Source organism: Trachinotus anak, unplaced genomic scaffold (genome assembly GCF_046630095.1).
Source record: "Trachinotus anak isolate AG129_WGS33_773 ecotype Australia unplaced genomic scaffold, CSIRO_AGI_Tana_v1 ptg000010l, whole genome shotgun sequence".
In the NCBI taxonomy this organism is placed as follows: Eukaryota; Metazoa; Chordata; class Actinopteri; order Carangiformes; family Carangidae; genus Trachinotus; species Trachinotus anak.
This window is the reverse complement of record NW_027273861.1, coordinates 8,733,567-8,756,090: the sequence shown is the minus strand read 5'-3', so window position 1 is coordinate 8,756,090 and position 22,524 is coordinate 8,733,567. Positions and strand designations below refer to the sequence as shown.

The following is a 22,524-nucleotide window of genomic DNA, read 5'->3' as shown; positions in this document are numbered from 1 at the left end:
TGGTGTATAATCCTCCATCAGGGCATTCCACAGCTTAACTGCTGTTACTCAAAATAATCCATGTCACCTTTAACCTTATGCTTGGACCTTCAAGGTGCAGACAAATTAGCCAACAAAACTGCCCTATGAGAGCGACGCTTCAGTCTGTAGCCCGTAGCCTGTACAGGGTGATGGCACAGAGCTAGATGAATAATGTCTCTGTTTTCAAACACATCACTGACGCTTGTCAGTCAGCTACTTTTAGGCTTCAAAGTTGGACAAAATGAAATGGATTTTAGTAGCAGCCTGTTTGCTACTGAAAAAACAGTGTTTGACTTGCAGACTCTCCAGCAGTTCATGTGTCTGTGATGACAAAGAGCGGCGCGCCATTTCCTTGTCTCCAGCCTCGCTTTAAAAATACTTGCAACCACTTTTATTGACTCATTAACAAAACACTACAACAATCAATGAAAACAGCTTCTTTTTCAGCTCTCTCTCACTGCCTCTCTCACTCTTGTTGCCTGCTATCTGCCATTATTCTGCAAGCACTAGCTTCCTGTTTTGCATTTTGTTGTGTACAAACAATATTTTGTGTGCCGCGGATGATAAGTGGTGGTTTGTTGTTGTTGTAGTTGCTGGGAGGAGGGCTTCTGTCTGCCAGTATGGGTGTTTGGGATGGGAGGATGGAGGAGATGACTGTCAGCTTCATCACCATGAGTTTGCAATTGTTGCCCCTCTGTGTGGTTTGACTGGAGAGAGGCACTGTGTCTGGGATTACTTAGTCTGACTCAACAGATGTTTCACAGAGAAAAATGGGGATTTCTACTCCTGTTTCTGAGCCGGCAGATGGGAAACTCAAATTGTTTGCTCCTTTAATGCTTCACCTTCACTCCCATGTTGTTGCCACTCGACCGACTGCTGCCTGCGGTCTCAAGAGACCTCAGATGAATAAACAACAGCAGATGCAAACTGTCACATCCCTGGTTTTAAAGTGAAAAAACAGACCACCTTAGAAAGACATCAACTCCCATATTCTGTATCATATTCAATCTTTTTTAAAATATATAATGAGATGAAATGTCTGCCATTGAAGAAAAATAGATATGTATCTCCATATTTGTGAGGCAGGTTCATACATTTACTTTTTTTCTCTTACATTTTTTTTCCAGGATCTGCACATTTATTCATAATAACAGCATAAGCATAGTGACAGGCTCTCTCCTAGACCCCAGCACCAGTGCTGCAAAAAGCTTTTATTTGTAAATATATGTAAAACAGAATATCAATTTAAACAAATATGTGCACACTTTAGAAAATTATGCATGACACCGGCTCCACATTCATATATAAAATTACTGGTCACAATGAAAACAAAACAATGTCAGTCAGTGACCCCAATAAGATTAAAATTCAGCAAGGTTAACTTTAATTAGATGTCACCGGAAACCCCACCATTAAATTCAGGTGCGAAAATATGTGTCTCTCCAAGACAAAATTTAAAGTATACATGTCCATAAAAAGCTTTCTGTTATCCAGCTGAATTGTTTTAAAGGATCTATATGTAAGTTTTATCCATAGACACATAGAGTTAGCATCAACAGATGTTCAGTCTAGAAGAAACATTGAAAGTTCAACATCAACTTCATTCCTTTACTCACCAAGAGCTGTCTCCAGTGGTGGAAGGTAACCCTTTAGTTTTGATTTATTTCTATCACTTTTTTTCTCTATTAAAGTTAGCATGCTAACTAGCTAGTCCCAGCCCATTTCAGCCCATCTTGTCATTTTTTGATAGCGAGTCACTGTATCCTCCCATCTGCCCTGAAGACACAGCACTGCTCAGAAGGCATATAATAACCTCTATTATAAAGACGTCAATGGTTGACGGTCTTGTCAAACGACAGTCACCACCACCCAAACCCAGCAAGAAACCAAGTATGGCAGCAAAGAAAACTTCGATATCACCCTTTTAATGCAGCCCTTACATAAGAGTGCAAGAATGACAGAAAACAGTATATTTAACACAGTTATGCAGCTTTAACACAGTAGCATGGGGCAGTAGAGGCAAGAGCAGGCTTTCTCCCAGTCTCTTCTATTATTCATATTTATTTAAAAAACATGGCAATACACAAATCAATTATCCCCAAATTCGCATGAAAGAAAACTGCAAAATTTTGAAAATATTCACCAAAATAAAACATCATAACAAACTGGCTCAGCTACAAAAGGCAGTTGATCAAAATTGTCTAGTTAAAAGTTAAGTACCAAGGGTTACAATTGTGTGCAGTCTGAGAAGCTGTAAAGCTTTGGCAGCAGATGTTTAGTTTCACATGGCTCTTGCATGTGCTCAGGTTTCAGGTTACAGAGTGGTATAATATAAGATTGATAACACAGGATGATGAAACAGCAGTCTGTTAAACTTTACTTCAACATTTTGCAATTAATTTGGCACAATGATTATCTGGGAAAATGGGTTTTTCAGTGACTGATCAGATAGTGACTCACAAAAGAGCACAAAACTCTGCAAGTATAAATTTTGCCATAGACGATGAAAATAAACCTGATGGATGTTGGCAGCACATTCTTTAGTCAGATGAAACCAAACTACATTTGCTTGGATCAGATGAGGCTCAGCATGTCTGGAATGAACCTGGCCAGGACAACCACAGTAACTGCAAAGTGCCAAACATGAAACACGGAGGCGAGTGTGTTGATGTGGGGCTGCATGACTGCAAAAGGTGTTGGGGAGATGACATTTATAGATGCCACCATGGATGCACGTTTGTATCTCCAAATACTGAATGAAAAGGTGACTCACTCTTTTTTTAAGTTTTAGTAAAGTTTTTAAAGAAGAAAAAAGTGAAAATTATGTATGTCCCCTGACTTGAATGTAATAGAGCCTTTTGGGTATTTTAATGTAGAAAGCAGAGCTACAAAACCCCTGCAGCAAAGAACAGCTGAAAAAAATCATCTTTGAAGTATGGCAGAACATATGTCCACAGATTTGTGTAAGACTGGTATCATCAATGCAGGAGGATCAAGTCTGTCATCAAAAATAAAGCTAGACTTTCAAAATCTTGAAAACAATTAAAAAGACAGGAATCTCACTAATGAAGGGTGTATAGAAATTGTGGTTGCTGTTGGTTCTTAGATTATGACTTCATAATTTAATTAGTCAAACATTTCTGTTTCTCAAATTAGTTGGCTTCATCGTTCTTGGTCTAAATACACTAAATGAGTACAATTTGTAATTACTTTACATTTTAGTGATATGCACCAGGAGTATACTCAGTTTGCTTGTGTCAGGGATGTGGTGCAACACAGCCAGTAGCTGTGTGCTTCTCAGAGAGTGAGCGGAGCCGTTTCATGTGCTGTGAGGTGGACAGCAGACAGACAAGAGGGAAACGTTGGAAGTGATATTAAATACGGTTGATACAATAAAAGAGACAATTTCACCGACTCCAACTGGTCGTCCAGCCATCACTCATCTGTTACAAACACACACAAGGTATATGAATACATGTATGTATGTATGTATGTATGTATGTATGTATAAATGTGCATGTATGTAAACCGTAAGTCATTTAATTTCTTGTCTTGCAACTCCACTCATCTTTCAAATGCCTACACACACACACACACACACACACATTATCTTGCTGAAGACTGGATATCTTCATCTATACAGAAAAATGTTGAATAAAAAGATAATTTAATTATTTTTGATTACAGCTTAATTAATGTCATCCACATTGCTCACATGTAAAAATGATTCAGAATTACCCACTGATTAAGGCCACGTTTAATTGTTTCCTTTTATTACGTGCATAAGAGCTGTATACAATCCATATTCATTGTGTAAAATCATGCTAGCAGCCATGTTGATACCAGAGGATAAACTGCTTCGTCGGCCGCCTTTAAAAGTCAGCAGTTTTTGTTATTTGTTCAGGGACACAGAAGAATTGCCTACGAAACCTCTTTTACTTTTAGCAAACTGAGACACGCTAAATGGTCCCTTTGGATGATGTCAAATGAGGAAACCAGAGGAATATACCAGCACTTTTTGTGTATTGATGGAAAATTACAACAGTTTTAAACACAGCAGGCTGCTGGAAATTACAAGTTACAATGTGAAGGGAATATATCGACACAGTCCTGCTTTTGACAACAAAAGACCAATGAAAATATCCAATAAATACCCAGTCTGTTTCTCCCAGCTTTATTTTAATGCCATGAAAACCTCAATGACTTCTCGAGATAAGGGACAATACCTAACACAGAGATCTGGTTTTAGCTATTTGCATGAGAGGTGGTTTATTTATTTAGGTTTTTGTTCTGGCTTTTCAGTGGTTTGAAGTGGGCAAGCCTCAGCTGTAAAATGTGATGTCACATACTTCTAATAAAATCAACTCAAGGACCAATCATTTTTCCCATGTTTCAAATGTATTGTTATTGTTAATTTTCATCACAAATATTTTGTAATTATACCGATTTTTATTATTTAACAAAACTGTAATGCCAAAGATTATCTGACAAGCATGCAACACAATCAACAAAGCTGCAGCCGTGAGGCCACTCTTCACCTGCTTTCACCTACACAACCAACCACAACATCACATTTAGATGTGACAGCAAAATAAAGTTAGCAGCCTGTTACCTGTCCAGGAGAAGTACAACCAGTTCTTTCCATCTCTGAAACACATCACCCATATTGACACGTGTCTGATCTGATCACATCTGAAGGGACGTGCACACACACCTGCATTTGTAGAACAGCCAATAGGACCGCTCTCTCTGAAAAGGCCTCTGATTGGCCAAAATATCCTGTCACCGGTTAGATTTTCTAAGGCCTGAAAACAGAGCCAAGGTGAGTGCTGATGTCTTCCATATGCAAATGTAATATACTGTATGAACGTATATTGAATTTCCATGTATGACATTTATGTACATATAAGCACATATGTAAATATTAAAATATTATATGCCAATTAGACTGAATGATAATAATAATAATAATAATAATAATTATTATGATTATATATATATATATATATATATATATATATATATATATATATATATATATATATATATATATATATATATATATATATATATATATATATATATATGTGTGTGTTTTATGACCCTCATATTGTGATTAAAAGAAATTAGTCGATGAGAATGGGAACCCAATGTACCTACCTTGAGATAACTGCTAATTGCTGACCCCTGCCATGCAGAGTCCACCTAAGAATCTGGGATCAGTTAATGACAGTCAAATCACAGTTCATTCTCCTCTTGGAAGAAAATTGATGTGCACATGTCTTATCTAATGTCTTTAATGGCCAACATGATGCCACACATTCGGGAGGGTGGTGAGACATCGGGCTACATTATGTATGCTGTTCTCCAGTTTCTCAGCATATGTCTCATTGGGTGTCAAAATGTCTTTTTTCTGACGGTGGTAAACAGCTGCACTATAAATTGGAAGCATTGCAGAGAGACAGAGAATTAAGTTTGACTCAAAAAAAAGTGAAATGTGTGAAATTAATCTTGTGTGTTTGTACATACTGCATATTTAATCAGGAGTGAAGTCACACCTGTGTGTTCCTGCTGGGAGCAGTTGGTATGTTTGACACCGAAACATCAAAATTCATTTCCTCTCAAATCAGTTTTTCAGCACCGAGATGGTAAAAACCAAATGTATTCATTTGTGCTGCAAGTGTAGCGAAATCTGTCAAGCAAAATGAATCGTTCTCTCTATATCTCCATCTCTAATGAAATGGTTCTAAATATTCTGTTTTACTGTACCGTCTGTTTGTGCAGCCATGTTCCTCATTAAAACCACCACTCCCCTGACTTCAAACAGAAAGAGAACACATGATCGTCGCTGGTGAATTTAGGTCTTGGCTCACAAATACAGCAGGCGGATTTAGACACACAAATAGACCACACGGCTAGAAAGAGTGGGAATACAACAAATGGATAGCAAGGTTATGGATGTTTCATTATTAAGTATTATTAACTTTATTTATTTATTTGTTTATTTATTTATTCAAGCAGAGGTGGTGGCAGTACTTTTCTCTTAGCCCTGGGTAGTGTTTGTGGATCTTTTTCTTATGCCACATAATGCCTCAACTCAACTTAACCCAACTTTATTATAGTATATACGCTTTAGCGCTTTACACACTCCACAGTTGATCCAAAGTGGCTTAGAGCGCACACAGGGAAACAGAACGAAAGAAAGGAGGCAGAGCACAGCAGACGCACCACAGATGTACAGGGGATTCAGAAGAATTACATGGTTACTGCCACCTGTGTCAAGCGTATTGCTATGTGCACACATTAATTGAAGGTAACCCAGATGAGCATATAGACATTTTATCTCATCCAGATTATTACAAATGAACAGTCAGCCATGGTTTTCAAGCAGTGGGGCGACTTCAGGATGGGAGAAGTTGGACAGAATAAGAGATAAACAACAAAGTAACCATATTAAAAATTGTGTTGAATTCTGCAAATCTGCTGCAGGTTGGTGACATGATTGCTCATGCTTGCTGGTTGGCTGGTTTCTGGCACTACAGCAATTAAAATCTGTGACTGTCAGCACCAATGAAGGAAATATTTCTCACTCTAAAATCAAGCTCAAACAAATGCTAATTAGTGGTGGACAGTACCACAGATTTTGGTTTTGATCTGATACGACTGTTAATATTGCAGATATTGCTCCAATTCACTTACAAGAACAAATAATAGAAGCGGCCTAAATATGCTTACAACCACATTACAGTATATTTTTGATAATTATATTACAGTTATGTTACATTCCAATACACTGTGTAATGGTTATACTTAAATATGTGGACCTAGAAGCAGACACAGAGCTCAGAATCAGCTTGAAAGGAGTTTCGATAATGAAAAGAGGTGAGATGGAGAGACTGGAGAGGATGGGGCTGGGGCAGGGGCAGGGGCAGGCAGGCTGGAGAGGTGGAGGTGTCACTGAGAGCTGGAGAACTGGAAAGTGGAGGTGAACAGCATGGTGGAGATGGTAAGCAGGCAGCAGCATGATGAAACTGGAGCTCAGGTCTGGAGTCCATGTTGACTGCCTGAACAATTTGGCGATGAGTGGGAGGAAGATCGGAGTACTTGAACTGTGAGCGACGAGTAGATTGAACACAGGTGTGGAGAGCTGCCAGAGACCAGGAGAGGTAGTGGCGCTTACTACACAAACACACTCACACACACACACACACACACAGATGAGGTAGGCAGAGACACAAGGAAGACAGGGAAAAGAGAGGAGAAAACTAAGTCACGGCCAGGGCTGTAACATACTGGGTGCTTCGTGTTCAAAGTTTATTGTAAGTCAAGTTAAAACATAATTATATCCACAATATCCTCTAGTATTTGCTGCAGCATTATTAATTTTTTTATCATGAATAAAGGTGGATAAAAAGCAGATTTAAAAGAAAGACTTAATTTAATTCAATTTATCAGCAGCAAAAGCCAGTTGATTTTCATCTATTAATACTTCCCTCCACTCACATACTACACATCATGCACATACGTTACCATATATACATAATAATTTGTACTTCTTCTCGAATCATTATCTATGTCACAGTTAGCACCAGAGTTAGCCCTTGTTTGGACTTTGTGGTTCTAATTTCCAGTTTTACTTTGAAATTACTTTGTGTGTCTGTTGGATGTTTTATTTCCTGTCTTTGTGTAGTTTTCCCTCTCTTGTGACTGTCTAGCCCTGCCCTGATGTGTTTCACCTGTCCCCACTTACCCTTGCCTCCCTTGTGTTTTTAAGTCTCCTCATGTTTTCTCAGTTCACTTGATTAGTTTCCCCAGTGACTCCTTTTCTGGTCACTTCATCATGTTTCCTGTTATTCCTGCAGTTGGATTTTTGGTTTTTGTTCCAGTCCATGTCTATTTATGTCTAATTTATTTACTTGTACTATTATTAATAGTACAAGTACCAAATCGTGCAACATTGAGGAGAGGTGGGCCTCATGCTGTGATATGTGGCTGCTGAGGCAGACAAATAAGATTCAGGCTTTCTGAGGTTAATCCTGAATGCTGATCTTGGGAGTTCATGTTGGGATGTGAGAAAATGTGTCCACAGCACCAAATTGTGTGTTTTGCCAAGAACCTGCTGGCCAGTCTGGCTGAGCTCCAGGGATCCTGTGTGGAGATGGAGAAACTTCCAGAAGGACAAGTGTCATGGCTGGTTTCCTCCAGAACTGAAGCCAAACAGGATCTGAGGAGCTTGTTTCTCACAGTTTGAGAGTCATTTGTTTTGTTGCGCCCCCCCCCCCCCCCCCCCCAGCTTTCATGTGTCTCTCACTGAGGAGACTTTGTTTGGCCACTCTTAAATAAAGCCCAGTGGAGTGCTGCAGTGATGGTTGTCCTTCTGGATGTTTCTCCATCTCCACACAGGATCTCTGGAGCTCAGCCAGACTGACCAGCAGGTTCTTTTCCTTAACACAGTCCAGTCTCTGCAGGCAGTTCCTTCAACCTCATGGCTTGGTTTTGGCTCCGATATGCATTGTCAGCTGAGAGACCTTACATAGATACCTGACTTTTAAAATCATGTCCAATCAGTACATATAAATGGCCTATAAAAACATGGCTCCTTTTTTGGAGCGTGTATGCACATGAACACTGCGGAAAAAGGACAATAGCATATCCTGACATATTGATGTGTGCATTAAAGCAGTGTACTGGCTTGTACTGAAAACACCACATATGGGGTTTTTGTCATGCAGCATATGACACAGCTGTTTGTTTCCCTCAACACTTCTGGCCCAAATATTTCAGAAGCTCAAGAACATTTTTCTGATGAGCAACTACGAAGAGTTTAAATTTGTCACAAACACTCTGAAAATTTTATACCAAACTATTCCTCATCACTTAGAACTGCAATCATTTGAATTTACCACAGGTGGACTCCAATCAAGGTGTAGAAATGTCTCAAATGGAGGCACCTGAGCTAAATTTCGAGGGCCATGGCAAAGAGTCTGAATACTAATGTCAGCGTGATGCTGCAATATTGCCTTTTTAATACATTCACCAAACTTTCTAAAATTCTGTTTTCACCTCGTCATTAAAGGGCATTGAGTGCGGACTGATGAGGGAACAAATGAATTTAAATGAGACTGAAACATAACAAAATGTGAAAGAAGTGAGGTGGTCTGAACGCTTTCTGATTACACTGTATTTGCGGGGAGGAGTAAGCTAGTTTAGATTGCTGCAAGTATGGTTAGAAAACTGTTGTGTGCAACGCTGCAGGCTCTGCTAACATTGTGATTTTCAGTGATTGTCAGTCACTGTTTTCTTCAACGCTTGGCTCGGACATATTTTCCACATTTCTGTAGACAACGCTGGGCACGAGTCTGAGCTGTGGCAGGATCATTGTCAAAAAACTGGGAATCTGGATGTGTTTTTCTAATGATTACTAAGTGATATTCATTTCTTTATCACTATCTACCAGTGCTGTTATTCCAAAGTTTACTACTATTGGTCCAAATTGAGCTCCTAGGTCAGCTTGTCCTAGCTGGCAAATTACAGGAAACCAAGTGTCCATGTCTCTCTGCAAGTCACGTCCGCAGCTAAATAGGATTTTCCTCAGTATAGGGAATGTGAAGGTGAACTCACCCAGGTGGAACACTGGCTCCTTAGCAGTGTGAAAAAACGAAGAAAAACACATACTGAGGATGACAAGCCTTCATGTTCTTCTGTACATCACACATGCACACACTTACATAAACAGGACAGCCATGTTCTCTGTCATGCTCGTGCACACACAGACAAACACACGCACACACAAGCAAGCGTATAGATTTCCTACTTTAAATATCTCCTGTGTGGTTCTTTAAGGCGAGAAATGAATTTGGATTTATTTCAGTTCACTTGCTGCCTGCTTTTTACTAACCTCACTCTTTATATTTTGCTACTATTGTCTGTTGACTGTACGTACTTTCTGAATTTTACATAAAAGGTGATCATGAACAAATACTTCACTGTGAAAGCAGTTAACCTTGGCATGGCAATGTAATGTGCTGCATCATGTTGCATTGCATTATTTGCCACACGCAGATCTAACCAGACAAGTGGTAGCCAAGGTATAGCAGCTATATTGTGCAACTGTATGATGTCTTATTGTGATAAATGGTTGCTGCTGGAAAAAGGACAATAGCATATCATAACATATTGATGTGTGATTTAAAACACAGCCGGTGCACTGTCTCATTGAGAACTACACGTGTCCATGTAGCGTACGCCACAAGTGTGTTTCCTCTAACAAATCTTTCAGAGTATTTTTTTGACAAGCAACTAGAAGAAAGCTTAAATTTACAAAGACTATCCAAATTGTAGCTGTTTCAAGCTACTCATGCTTTGTCCTCACACTATCATTCAAAATATAGCTGTGTAATGGGGAAAGAAAAATCAGGTAATTATATAGCCTGCAAATGAAATCATAGGTCAAAACGCTCCTAACCTGCACTTCATCTTCATATTGTCATGTATTGCAACCCTGGTGCCAGACATGACTGTTGATGGTTAGTTATGTTTCCATATGTCCAGTGCTGTGTTTAAACTTCTTAGTTCCTACAATATTTGTGCGTGTCACCTATCTAGGTATCCTTAAGGGGAAGTGCTTAACCAAGACTGTTAACTGCAGACCTGTGACAGGACACTGCATAAACTCCTGCATGAAAGTCTGACATGCTACATGCCTAGCCACAACCTTGACCTTCATATCTTGACTTTCTGCTTTGCTACACTCAGGGGGCACCACTTCCTACACTGGCGATGAAAGTTGACATTTAAAAACCCGTCACGATACCCACTTTTGCCCAGAAGGCCTTTGGCTTATACCATAAGTCTTATTGCTGCTGGCGGGAGGCGTCTATAGCTCTTTGCTTCTCACCCAAAAAGTGCACTCACTCACCCACATTCACGGTTGGGCAGGAAACTGAGCTGTAGGACAAACCTTCCACACTCCACCATAACTAGTAAACATCTGTTACCATGCCTACTGATAGACACCTTGCTTCTTAAGCTGTTGAGAAATGTCACCTGCTGTCATGTGCTATGAATAGATGCTATGCTCCTCTTTAATTGTTTGACATGTGTGCATACGGCCATAACACATATTTCTGCTAATGGTTGATGTTTCAATGTTTTGCAGGGGGCACTGGATTGAGAATATCATCACCTCTCTTTGTGTGGATGCTGATTGTTGCTTTGTTTCTGTGTTGCAGGGGACAGACTTTGAACTGGACAGAACTACTCCCAAGTACATAAACACTACAACCATCTACTTCCCTTGCTAACACATGGCAGTCTGCTCCACTCATGATGGAAACCCTCATCACTGACAGGCATGTCTACTTGCTGAGAAGTGGCACTTAAAGAGGATGTCTTTCATGTTTGCTTCTCCACTGCAGAGGTTGTTGGCCGGCCCTTTCTGAGGAATATTTTCCTTTATTGTGAGGAATATTTCCCAGATTTCCCTTCACCAAGCTGCAGGAAACTGATGGCTACTACATTTCCGCCGGATGGTTTTCACTGCCTGGATTTTAAAAAGGATCATTAGCAACCACAACTCTGCATCAGCTCTGGAGTTACCCACTTGCTTATGCCTGTGTGTGAATGTGACTTTAGTATAATTGTGTGTCTGTGTTTTTTATAAATGGCGAAGTGAGAGCAAGAAAACAAGGAATTTTTACTCGGAAAGGACAAAAGAGGACACAGCAAACAAGTTGAAAACAAGGAGTAGCAGCTATGTCCCGGTGGAGGCACCATTCGACGACTGGGTGTCAGCTATTTCAGACTGTGAAGGGCAGGAGCAGGATGATGGGATATGTAGGGCTTGAAGGTTCCCTAAGCGCTGGGCGATGGGTGTCCTCTCTAATATGGCTGGGACTGCTGCTACTGCTGCAGGCGTCTCCAGCCGCCGTGTCGGCTCAGAAACTTGATGAGAGCGACCCCGTGGTCACCACCATCAACGGCAGGCTGCGTGGCATTAAGAAAGAGCTCAACAATGAGATACTTGGTCCTGTTGTGCAGTTTCTGGGCGTCCCCTATGCTGCTCCACCCACTGGCGAGCGCCGCTTTCAGCCGCCCGAGCCACCAGCATCATGGCCTGAGATCCGCAACGCTACGCACTTTGCCCCGGTGTGCCCCCAGAGCATCGTGGAGGGCCGTCTACCGGACGTGATGCTGCCTGTGTGGTTCACCAACAGCATCGACGTGGTGTCCACATACGTCCAGGACCAGAGCGAAGACTGCCTCTATCTTAACATCTATGTCCCCACTGAGGATGGTGAGTTAGCCTGCAGGTCCAGGGCAGGACAAGTACGGGGGAGTAAGGGAGGAGGGTTGGAGAAAGTGAACCCACAACTTGTGGTAGAGGGAAGAGTGTGTTGTCGGGATGTGTTTTATCTTTGTGAGAGTGCATTTCTGTCTGTCCCTGTCTGTCTGTCTGTCTGTCTGTCTGTCTGTCTGTCTGTCTGTCAGTTGAGGGAAAGCATGACCTTGCGCATGTTTAATGTGCATGACACTGCTTATAGTACATGAATGTGTGAGAGTGGTTTCGTGAAAGAGAGAAGAGTTTGCATGTGTATGTGTGTGGCATCCATCCATCCATCCATCCATCCATACATCCATACATCCAGGCCAAATGAGTCTCTTCCTATTCCACTCCCTTACTGCATCAGTCCTCTTCCTTTCATAACCATCTCTCCTCCTCCTCCTCCTCCTCTTCCTCTTTTTTTTATTAACTCCTTCTCCTCTGATTCCCCCTGCTCCTCTTTCTCCCCATCACCTTATTTGCCCTCCTCTGTAAACGCCATACACACTCCCCTCCTCATGTCTGTAGCTCATCATAGCCTATTGTGCTCCACCACAATGGCTACAGTTCATTAAACAAGACAGTCGTTGTCATGATCATCACTGATTGATTTGGCTGACTGGCTGAAAGACTGGCTGGCTGACTGATAGGCTGAATACCTCGCTGATTGAGCTGCTGTGATTCATTCTTTCCCTCTGTCTTTATTCCTCCCTTTCCCTCCTCTCTAAGTCTTTTTTTTTACAGTCAATCAGCTTTGTGTGTGTGTGTGTGTGTGTGTGTGTGTGTGTGTGTGTGTGTGTGTGTGTGTGTGTGTGTGTGTGCATGCAGCTCCTGTATGTGTTGCGCGTCCAGGGGCTCCATGTTATTCTTTAGTCTTCTATTCATTTTACAGTCAAAAGAATATCCAAGGAATGTGCCAGGAAACCGGGCAAGAAAATATGTAGACAAGGAGGTATGTATGATCTGAACCTATACAATGCCACAGTAAGAAGAAACAGCCTGAAAATAGGAAGAAGAAAAAAAAAGAACTGTGTTGTAAAGCAGAGTGCAATCAGGACATCAAGGTGTACAAATTATTCAGGCCTTGACTCAGGGCATCTGCAGGATTTTACAACACTAAATATAAAAGACAGGGAACTTTTAAATGCTACCTGGAGGTAAATTAAAGGCCAATTTTAAACAACCAAAGAAGAAAAACCAAACTGTCAGAGCCAGTCTCACAGTGACTTAACATACTAATGAAGTTTATAAAGTATACGTGAGCAGAGCAGGGCCTGTGTCAGACCTGGTAAATATCCTGCAGATAGCAACAATGACATATTTGCCACTAAAACCCTGACTCAGCCATGTAATTTGTAGACCTTGTGATGGCGGGATGATGGCGCAGTAGTGTTGCATCAGACTCCCTTGGTCCACTGCTGTGCACTCTCATTGGTCAGTGAGACGGGGAGATTTGAGTGGATGCCAGATCTGGGGTCAGAGGGTGTGCAGTAATGATGGTTGATGTGTGGGGAGATAACAGCAAATTTATTAGATCAGGTACACTGTCACACACACACAAACACACACACACTCAGTGATGTAGATGTATGCAGTGTTAAACAAGATGAGCTCAGGCTGGACCTTGACTGTGTAATCTCCATTAAAAGAAAGCAGAGCTGTGTTCAGGTTGGCTTGGGCTACTGTATCAAGCACTGTTTCATCAAGATAATGCCCTCTTCCTCCTCCTCCCCCTCCCCTCCTCTCTGTCTCTCAGCCTCTCACTCCCTGGATGTGTGCACGTCTTTATGTGTATATATGTTTGTGTGTGAGAGAGAGAGACAGAGAGAGAGAGAGAGAGAGAGAGAGAGAGAGAGAGAGAGAGATGCTGACAGTGTCCTTGATAAGGCCTGGGTGTTAATGTCATTGTCTTGGCAGCAGTCTGTATTATCACTTAGTGTACAGTCCTGCTCTTCTTACTACACAGATACATGTACACTCTAACTGCTTCTCCTCTCCTCTCCTCTGTGTGTTGCACATACAGATATACAGAGTAGAAATGTGTTTAAAATGGGAGATTATAAAAGCTTACATTTTAGTCATACAGCATGGAGAATGATTATTTTAAAACCCAGACCCAGACAATCTCTTGTGGATTTTTCTTTTTTTCATTTTATGGAAAAGGGAGATTAGGTGTAGAAAACAATGCATGTTGCGCACAATAAAAAGAAGAAGATGGTTTTAGTTATTTTTGAACCTTTATATACAGTACTGCCACAGCAGATACTTCATTAAGCTTAGCTTTATGCAGCTCTATGCAGTAAGCCATAGGTAATTAAAGTGTACATAAATTAAATTAAGATGAATGCATGTAGGTCACTTTTTTGCAGGAAATGTGAACAGTAATTTCTGATGTTTGGTACCTCAGGTATGAAATTCTCCTGTCAGACATTCAGGGTCAGTGGTTTGTTTGTTTTTTTTTTTAAAGCTTTTTTAAACACTGCTCTTTCAGAATAGAAGGATCAAGACTCATTCCAGCTAATGTCTGTGCAAATGGGAGCTTAATACAATTATTACAGATGGGTGACAAATCAAAAGTAAGAGAATAAATGAGTGCAAATGTTTACAGGGCACTGAGTGGTTTCAAGTATGAAAATGATCAGTACAATCATCTAAGAGACTCCGGGAGGTCTCTTTGGTTGGTTAACTGTGGATTGTCCTTAGATGGCTGCTCATTTTCTGACATCTTTTACAATGACGTCTACAATACAGAAGTTGGTAATAAAATACATTTTATTATTATGATAATTATGACCAATACATTATCTGAAACGGTGCTTTCAGGGGGTAAATGTGAATCTTTAGTGTATCACTTGCTGCTTTCTTGTAAGCTGGACACACTTTTAACAAGATGCTACACCAGGTACATGACAGCGTCCACACCTGTCTTACGTGATCACTGAGGAGCTGGCCAGATGAATCTTTGCAAGCACATGGTCAAATTTCATTACATCTAGTTAAAAGTCATTTTTCCAGGTGTAATTTGAGCATGCCCATTATTATATTATAATAACTCATATTACATAGATAAGGAAAGAAATGACCAATACTTGATTTCATGCCTCACCATTTCTAATGTCAACCTTATCTCCTTATCTCTTTATCTAATAGAGAAAGTAATGCTCTCTAGAAGTAGCAAGGTGTATGGTTGTGGTGGATGGGTGTCAGGCCTTGTTTTAATGCCTCTGTGCCAGCAACAGCCAGGGCTGGAGGCATTATGTCTTCAGGTTGTCTGTCTGTCCATCCCATTCTTGTGAAGGTGATATCTCAGTAATACCTTGAGGGAACCTCTCCAAATTTGGCACAAACACTCACTTGGACTCAAAGATGAACTGATCAGAATGTGGTCAAAGGTCAAAGGTCAAGGTCAAAATACATTTTTGGCCATAACATGAATTCATACTTTCATACTCTAATTATGACACAATTTATCTCAAATGTTTGAAAGTATAGAATGACGTGATGACATTTGACTCTTTGGATATTAAAATGTCAACTTCACTGTGACATCATAATGTTCTGCAAAAACACCTCTAGCCATTATTCACTGCCCCAACTCAGGAAGGAGATGTTTCCTGCAACTTGGCTGGATGGCAGAGGCATACAACCACAAAGCAGTAATAGTTTAGTAAATGCACCAACAGTCTTTCCCTAACCTTAACCAATTTTTTTTTTTTTTTTTAATTAGAGTAAACTTATGTTCCCTAACTGTATCTTAACTGTAGTTTATTTATCAAAGCTACAATATTTCCTAGTATTGACTGTACCATTTTTTGGCATGCACAGATATTGTAGCTAAAAACATAGACCTTGTTTTGTAGAATCTAATCTAATATTGATGCTCTTGTCTGGTGATGGAGTTGTCTGTGCATGGTGTGGGTGGCACACTGTGCCACTTTTGTGCATGTCTGAATACCAGAGTGTACAGTAACACTGACACTGGCTCATTTAAGGCCCCACTTTTTCAAATGCATCAGACCAGACAATAGACTGTGCCATAAAGGTTTCACCACAATCTCTCTTGGATCGTAAAAGAATCATCACGTAAATGTGCCCAAAGGAAATCTTCATAAACAACATGACGTGACTGAGTCATTGCAGCAGCAGTGTAAACATTATTTTAGTTAGATATCAGTTGCTGGGGGCATGTCATTCTGGTCATATCAGCTCGACAGCATCACATAGGTTCTTCTGGGGATCTGAAGTCAGCGTTTCTGGAGCTTCCCTTTGCAGAGGCCTGTTTCTTGGCCAGTTTCAGGACATCAGTCATTATCAGTGACACAGTAGCACGATGTCTAGCCAGTGGTGCGTGGAGTGAGTGGACAGATCATGTTGAGTGACAGGGTAATTTCATGGCTAGATGTGTGCACAGTGATGCATTTGGTAACAGGGTTGGATTTGGAGGAACTACATTATCAGTTAGTCCGTCTTTTAAAAGGTAGCACACTCAGTGCCACGACACTACAGCTGCTTAGTGATAGAGAGAGCAGTTTACAGCTGATGGTATAGTTCAGACACAAATGCTTTGTCCAGAGGGAAACTGATGTCCTTAAGCTGTAGGTACAGAGTCATCACTGGTGAATACGTGGAATATGTGGGGGGGTTGAACTTGAAATCCATAGGTCAATTCTTGAAAAGGTTGAGCAATTATTTAGACAGAGCCACAGAGAACTGGCGGTTGACCACTTGCATCGTCGTCTGATATTTTGCTGTCTCAGTTAATTAGGAATTTCGCCAACATTCATACCCACAGCCACTGTAAGATCCTTAAGCTTTTCTTAGTGTCCCTCTGCCATGGCAGAGTGTGTGGTCGAGAAAGAGAAAGAAAGTTAACCAGGCTAAGAAGAGAGCCAGAGACAGAGATGGGTAGTGATGAAGAGCACTGAAAAAGGGCAGACATGGAGTGATATTAGAGCGAGATGGATAAAAACAAAGTGAAACCAGGCCACAGAGGCAAAGTATAATTGCTGTGGGAGTCGTGCCTTGGTCCTCATAAAGACTATTGTACTGTGCCATGCTGGTTTGAACAAGTCTTCTGTGGTTAAAAGTACTGTTTTTGATGTGTCTTGGATGGAGTGTGGTTTAGTTCTCACACGCTGGGATAGCGGTCGCTGTAATGAGATCATTCACAGATGCATTCACAATTCATTTTGAGAAATGTGGTAGATGCGGTAGAAATTCTTCTTTTTCCCATTGATGACAGCTAAAAAGACCAAAAATGGCAAAGAGTGAGTGACACACAAACATTTTTGACAGGAGAAAAAAAACATTTATGTTGTGAGGTCACAGACACAAGCAAATCGCTGCTAAAACTGCTAAAAAATCTGCAGTGTGTCTTGTGGATCTCTGTGTTTTATGTAAGGATAATATTCAAACTACAAAATGATCATTTACATTTTTTTCTCCTGAAATTCATATTGTGTTACAAATGAATTTCAGAGACCTGCAGATCTTATAAACTGAAATGTTTTGCTGAGATTTGCTAGGTTGCTAGATTTGCACCTTAAATATTTGAATACTGTTAAATTAGTGCATGATTTTTGATTCACTCTTCATCTTGTCACAGTTTTTCCTGAAGAGGACAACCTTTGAGATTTTGAATCAAAAATGTTCCAATAACAGAGGATGACAGCAGATGACTCTTAGCTGTGTTTGCTTATTCTATGATCAGATATGCTCTCATCCAAATGATATTTCCTGTTTGTTTTTATTAAAGCTACAGTATGTAAATATGTTTTAGTTAAAATTCGCTTCAAAACATGTCTTTAAGTGGAGAGGTACTGTCAGAGGCTTCTGTGACCAGACTCATTGAACAGCCTCACAGCAAAGCTTAGATATTCCAGTCTTAATATTTTGACTGAACCTCGGCCTTCTGACCAATCAAAAAATATAGATTTAAAATATTGTAGAGAAAAAAATTCTAAGATATCAGTAAACACGGCATTCCTAGGTTTGGCTCCTTTTCTGAATAAAACAGGCTCTAGAAAAGGTTTATATTCCTTAAACACTGGCACTTACCGTATTGGTATTGGTGTTGATCATTTTCAAACGATAGCCAGTCTCAGCTGTATGTTCTCTATGCAGCTGCAATGATTCACTGATTAGTACATTTTGCATTTCTGGATCATTTTTCTTTTCTTCTTCCTTGGTCTTTTATTATCACTTTCTCCACCCACAGCAGACTGCAAGCATGTTCATCCCTCAACTCTGCAGGTTGTCAAAAGGCATTATGGGTAACAGTAAGCTGAAGCTGATGCAGATGTACATGTTAGAGGGTGAAGGAAAGTTCAGGTAACACGAATTATAACACTTTGAATAATAACAGCAAATATATTAAGCATCACAAGCTGACAATATCAGGACAGAACAGTGTCGAGCTTGTCAGAGTTGGTTTCTCCGCCTGCGCGGCAGAGGTGTAATCTTTTCTGGTTGTCTGTCGGTCCGTCCCATTCTCATGAACGCCATATCTCAGTAACACCTTGAGGGAATTTCTTCAAGTTTGGCACAAACATTCACTTGGTGAACAGATTTTGGTTGTCAAAGGTCAAAGTTCACGGTCACGGTGACCTCATGTTGTTGTGAATGCAATATATCAGGAACACCTGGACAAATCTGGCACAAGTTCATACGAGAGCTAGCTCCAAGTCCAGTTCACACAGATTAAACTGAACCAGTTCATGCTCATACTTCACAATTTTCATGAGCTGAAAAAAAAGAAAATACATTTTTTTCTTTTTTCTTCTTTTTTTCAGATTCATTGTTATTGTGTATAAAAGTGTATAAAATAGTATTAGATTGTACTGGTAAGTATGTTCAAGACACAGTGCTAGGTGACGCCACCGAGTTCAATCAGGGTTCCTCTAAGAAAGACATCTTGGGTTATGTCCAGTTTCCTGCTAAGGCTCGGAATTGGCAAAGTCTTTAGACTGGTGGTGGCCATGTTTATGGACTGATCTTGCCTATTTAGAATAGAATTGGAGATCTTAGTCCCACTGTGTGAGTGTTTTTGCTGCATTTTATGGGTCTTAGGAGAGACAGGTGGACAACATGCTATGTTAAGTGACATAAAAGCTTTCAAATAACTGTTCTAAAACCAAAGATGGGCCGACGTCAACCCTAAACAGCTGAAAGTCAAGACCAAACATTAGGGGTTTTTTTAAACACACACAATCTAATTACAGTGGCAAAGATTGGCACCACTTTCCTGCTATTACAGCTACAAAGAGAAGCCCCCCCCCAGAGTGCCGTCAAAGCAGTCAGCCAAGGGGAAACACTGCCCTATATGTTTACTTTATGTTGAATTAACCACTGGGCTTTTAAAACCCAAACTAGGCCATTTAAACGGCAAACTAGGCCATTTCCCACTGCATGTGCACACTGTTTAATATCTCAAACAGTCCCGGAAATATTTCAACAAGTTGCATTATTCTGACATTGTGTGCTGTCTCCACTCCAGAGGGGTTTAGAATAGAAGCCCCATTCTAGATGTGAATTTCTTCAAGATGGAAGCATCTTCACAGAAAGTGAATTTTCCAGTTTTTCTTCACGATTCCCCTTCTCCCTCATCGCTATGTTCTGCGCGTGTCTCTTTCTTTCCATCCGTCTTTATCTCCCACTGCACAATTTAGCCTTTTCCCTTGTGTCTGTCTCTGTCTCTCTATCCATCTCGACCTATTCACCCTCCCACATCTCACTTTCCCTTTCTGTCCTTTCCTCATGTTTGTGTCTTTTTCTCTCTTGCTCCTTGGGCTTTGTCCCAGTTTTGTAGCCATTGAAGGAGGATCTAGTGGGAGGCGGCGTGCACGCACACATGCACACAAAGACAAACAAAAAGAGTGGAGGAAATAGAAGGCAGGAATAGGCATGGCCCTTCTTGTGTTTGGGTCTCCCTTGAGGCGCTCTGTCACCTCCATTCACAGCTTAACTCTGCACTGGTGTTTCTTCCCAGGTTAGTGTGTTGTGCTTGTGTGTGTGTGTGTGTGCGTGTGTGTAGATGAACCCATGGATATGGGTATGTTTGTGAGTGTCAGGTGAATGTTGGGATCTGTCCTGTGTGTCAAAGCTTGGCTGACTCTCTGTGCTGACTGCTGGGCTGGTGGGGGACTTGTCATTTTCAGCCTGGCCTTATTGGAACAAACAGAAACAAACAAACAAAAAAAAAAAGAGAGCGAGAGAGAGAGAGCCAGAGAGAGAATACATGTAATCTGGGCCAAATCCTTTCTCTGCATTGGATTCCGCTTTTGTTCAACTTAGTTTTGGCCATGAGGAAATGACAATGCTGCATCTTCCCTACTGTGACAAACTTTAACAATCAGCTAATTCTCATTACAAATGGAATGAATGTATTATTTAGTCATATAATAGATAATAATAGTGACATGGATAATAATTACAGCCTAAGTGTGATCAAATTAGATTAAAAAAATTGATCAATTCCAATTTGTTGTTATTTTTGTCACCAAACTGTGAAGGCAAACATCCTGTCGCTCTGCCATTGGTTATTTTGAACAACTTCCCATTTTGCTCTTCACTTTGTAATAGTGGAAGCGTACTCTGAGCTACCCTCCTGACTGGACAGTGCTCCATAGCTGGACGGAAGAAGACAACTTAGCTTTGGTTGGGAACATCAATAACAAAATCCTGCTTTGGAAAATGAAGCAGATTTTAGATTCAGATACTCACAGAGTTTATACTGTCAGAGAGTGTTATGTTAGTTAGCAGTAGCTGCTGATTACAAACCAAAGCAACCCAAACTATATCTACCTTTACGCAGTAATGTACAAAAAAAACTTTTAAAAAATGTCTTTTTGTCTTTTTGTCTGTGTGTGTTGGTATTTGTCCCTCTTTGCAATTGCTGATGATCTCTAAAGCATATCCTACCAATGAAAAGCTTTCTGGAAAGCAGAAATAATCACCGGCAGGATGGTGATGACATGCACCTGAAGCTGCTGCCTGTTAGGGCAAAGAGTTTCCAGCTGGATGAGGGTTTACATGGGTGGATTTTGGCTGGAGTTCATTTGGGAGAAAAGCAGACTATCTCTGTGTGATGGTTGTAAATGTAAAATGACACTGACCGACAGACGAGGATGCTAATGGTGAGACAAGAGCAGAACTCATAAAATAGCATGGTCAACAGATATAACAAAAACAAACAAAAAAATGAGCCCTTTTCATTTAACTGTCCCATGAGTGCAGGTCAACTATGCCTAGCTAGTATTAGGATTGGATACATGGCTCAGTATTATGTTAACAGGACAATGCCCAATGAGAGGCACCTACAGACCATAAATAATTATCTCACCAGAAAATACAAAACAAGTTTCACAACATTCTGATAGTTCTGCCATTTCTGAAGACATGTCAACAGTGGAGCTAAAACGGCCTGAGAAGTGTTAGAGGAAATGTCACAGGATCATTAAACTCAAACATTTTCATCATCTTGGAAGCATGAATGTTCTCTGAGCATTTCACGGCATTCTCCTCATACAGCAACCTTGTGTGCAATATGCATGAATCATGAATATCTACACCAAATTTAGGGGAATCCAAGTAGTTTAACGGTCTGCGTGGTAACACTACCCTGTGACAGAATGCCCTGTAGCTGTATTTTCCAACCTTAATGCCAGTCAATATTCCTTCAAAGTGTTTTTTAGACTTTTCCACATTCCTGGCTGCGGTATCTTGAAGGGCAACATGTGTAGGTGAAATCCTGAATCCATAGCAACATCGTTTACTTTATATTATATAAATCTACAGTACATTAACCTAAAGGAGTCGTAGGTTATAGTGTGTTGTGGTGTTGTGTTTAGGCACCACTAAAAATCTATCATACTGAACTAGTTGTCAGTAAAATGTTTGTAAGATTAATTATTACTACCACATTTTTTATACCAGACATATCTGCATATATAATTTATTCTGAGTTTCAATCCATAGTTTTACCACCGTGTTCAGTTCCAAAAGTGAAATTCAAAGAGAAGTAGTGAATTGGTTTTGTCATAATACCACAATTCTGACTTTGATATGATATTTAACTAAATATAAATACAGCAAAATAGATGGAATAATAGATGACAGAACATATTAATATTGTTGTAAATAATCATATTCAGGTCCAGGTTATTAAAGCTTTTACACTGTAT

General features: G+C 40.4%; 1 protein-coding gene across 2 annotated transcripts in view; it reads left to right on the top strand.

The window, feature by feature from the left end:
• The window catches only part of nlgn1 (neuroligin 1), a 328,004-nt gene that overhangs the window by 22,163 nt on the left and 283,317 nt on the right, over positions 1-22,524 (top strand). For both annotated transcript variants that reach the window (XM_071487326.1, XM_071487325.1), the window contains exon 2: positions 11,253-12,316. In XM_071487326.1, the coding sequence (XP_071343427.1) occupies positions 11,776-12,316 (541 nt within the window). In that variant the 5' untranslated portion in view covers positions 11,253-11,775. The remainder of the gene's footprint in view (positions 1-11,252; positions 12,317-22,524) is intronic.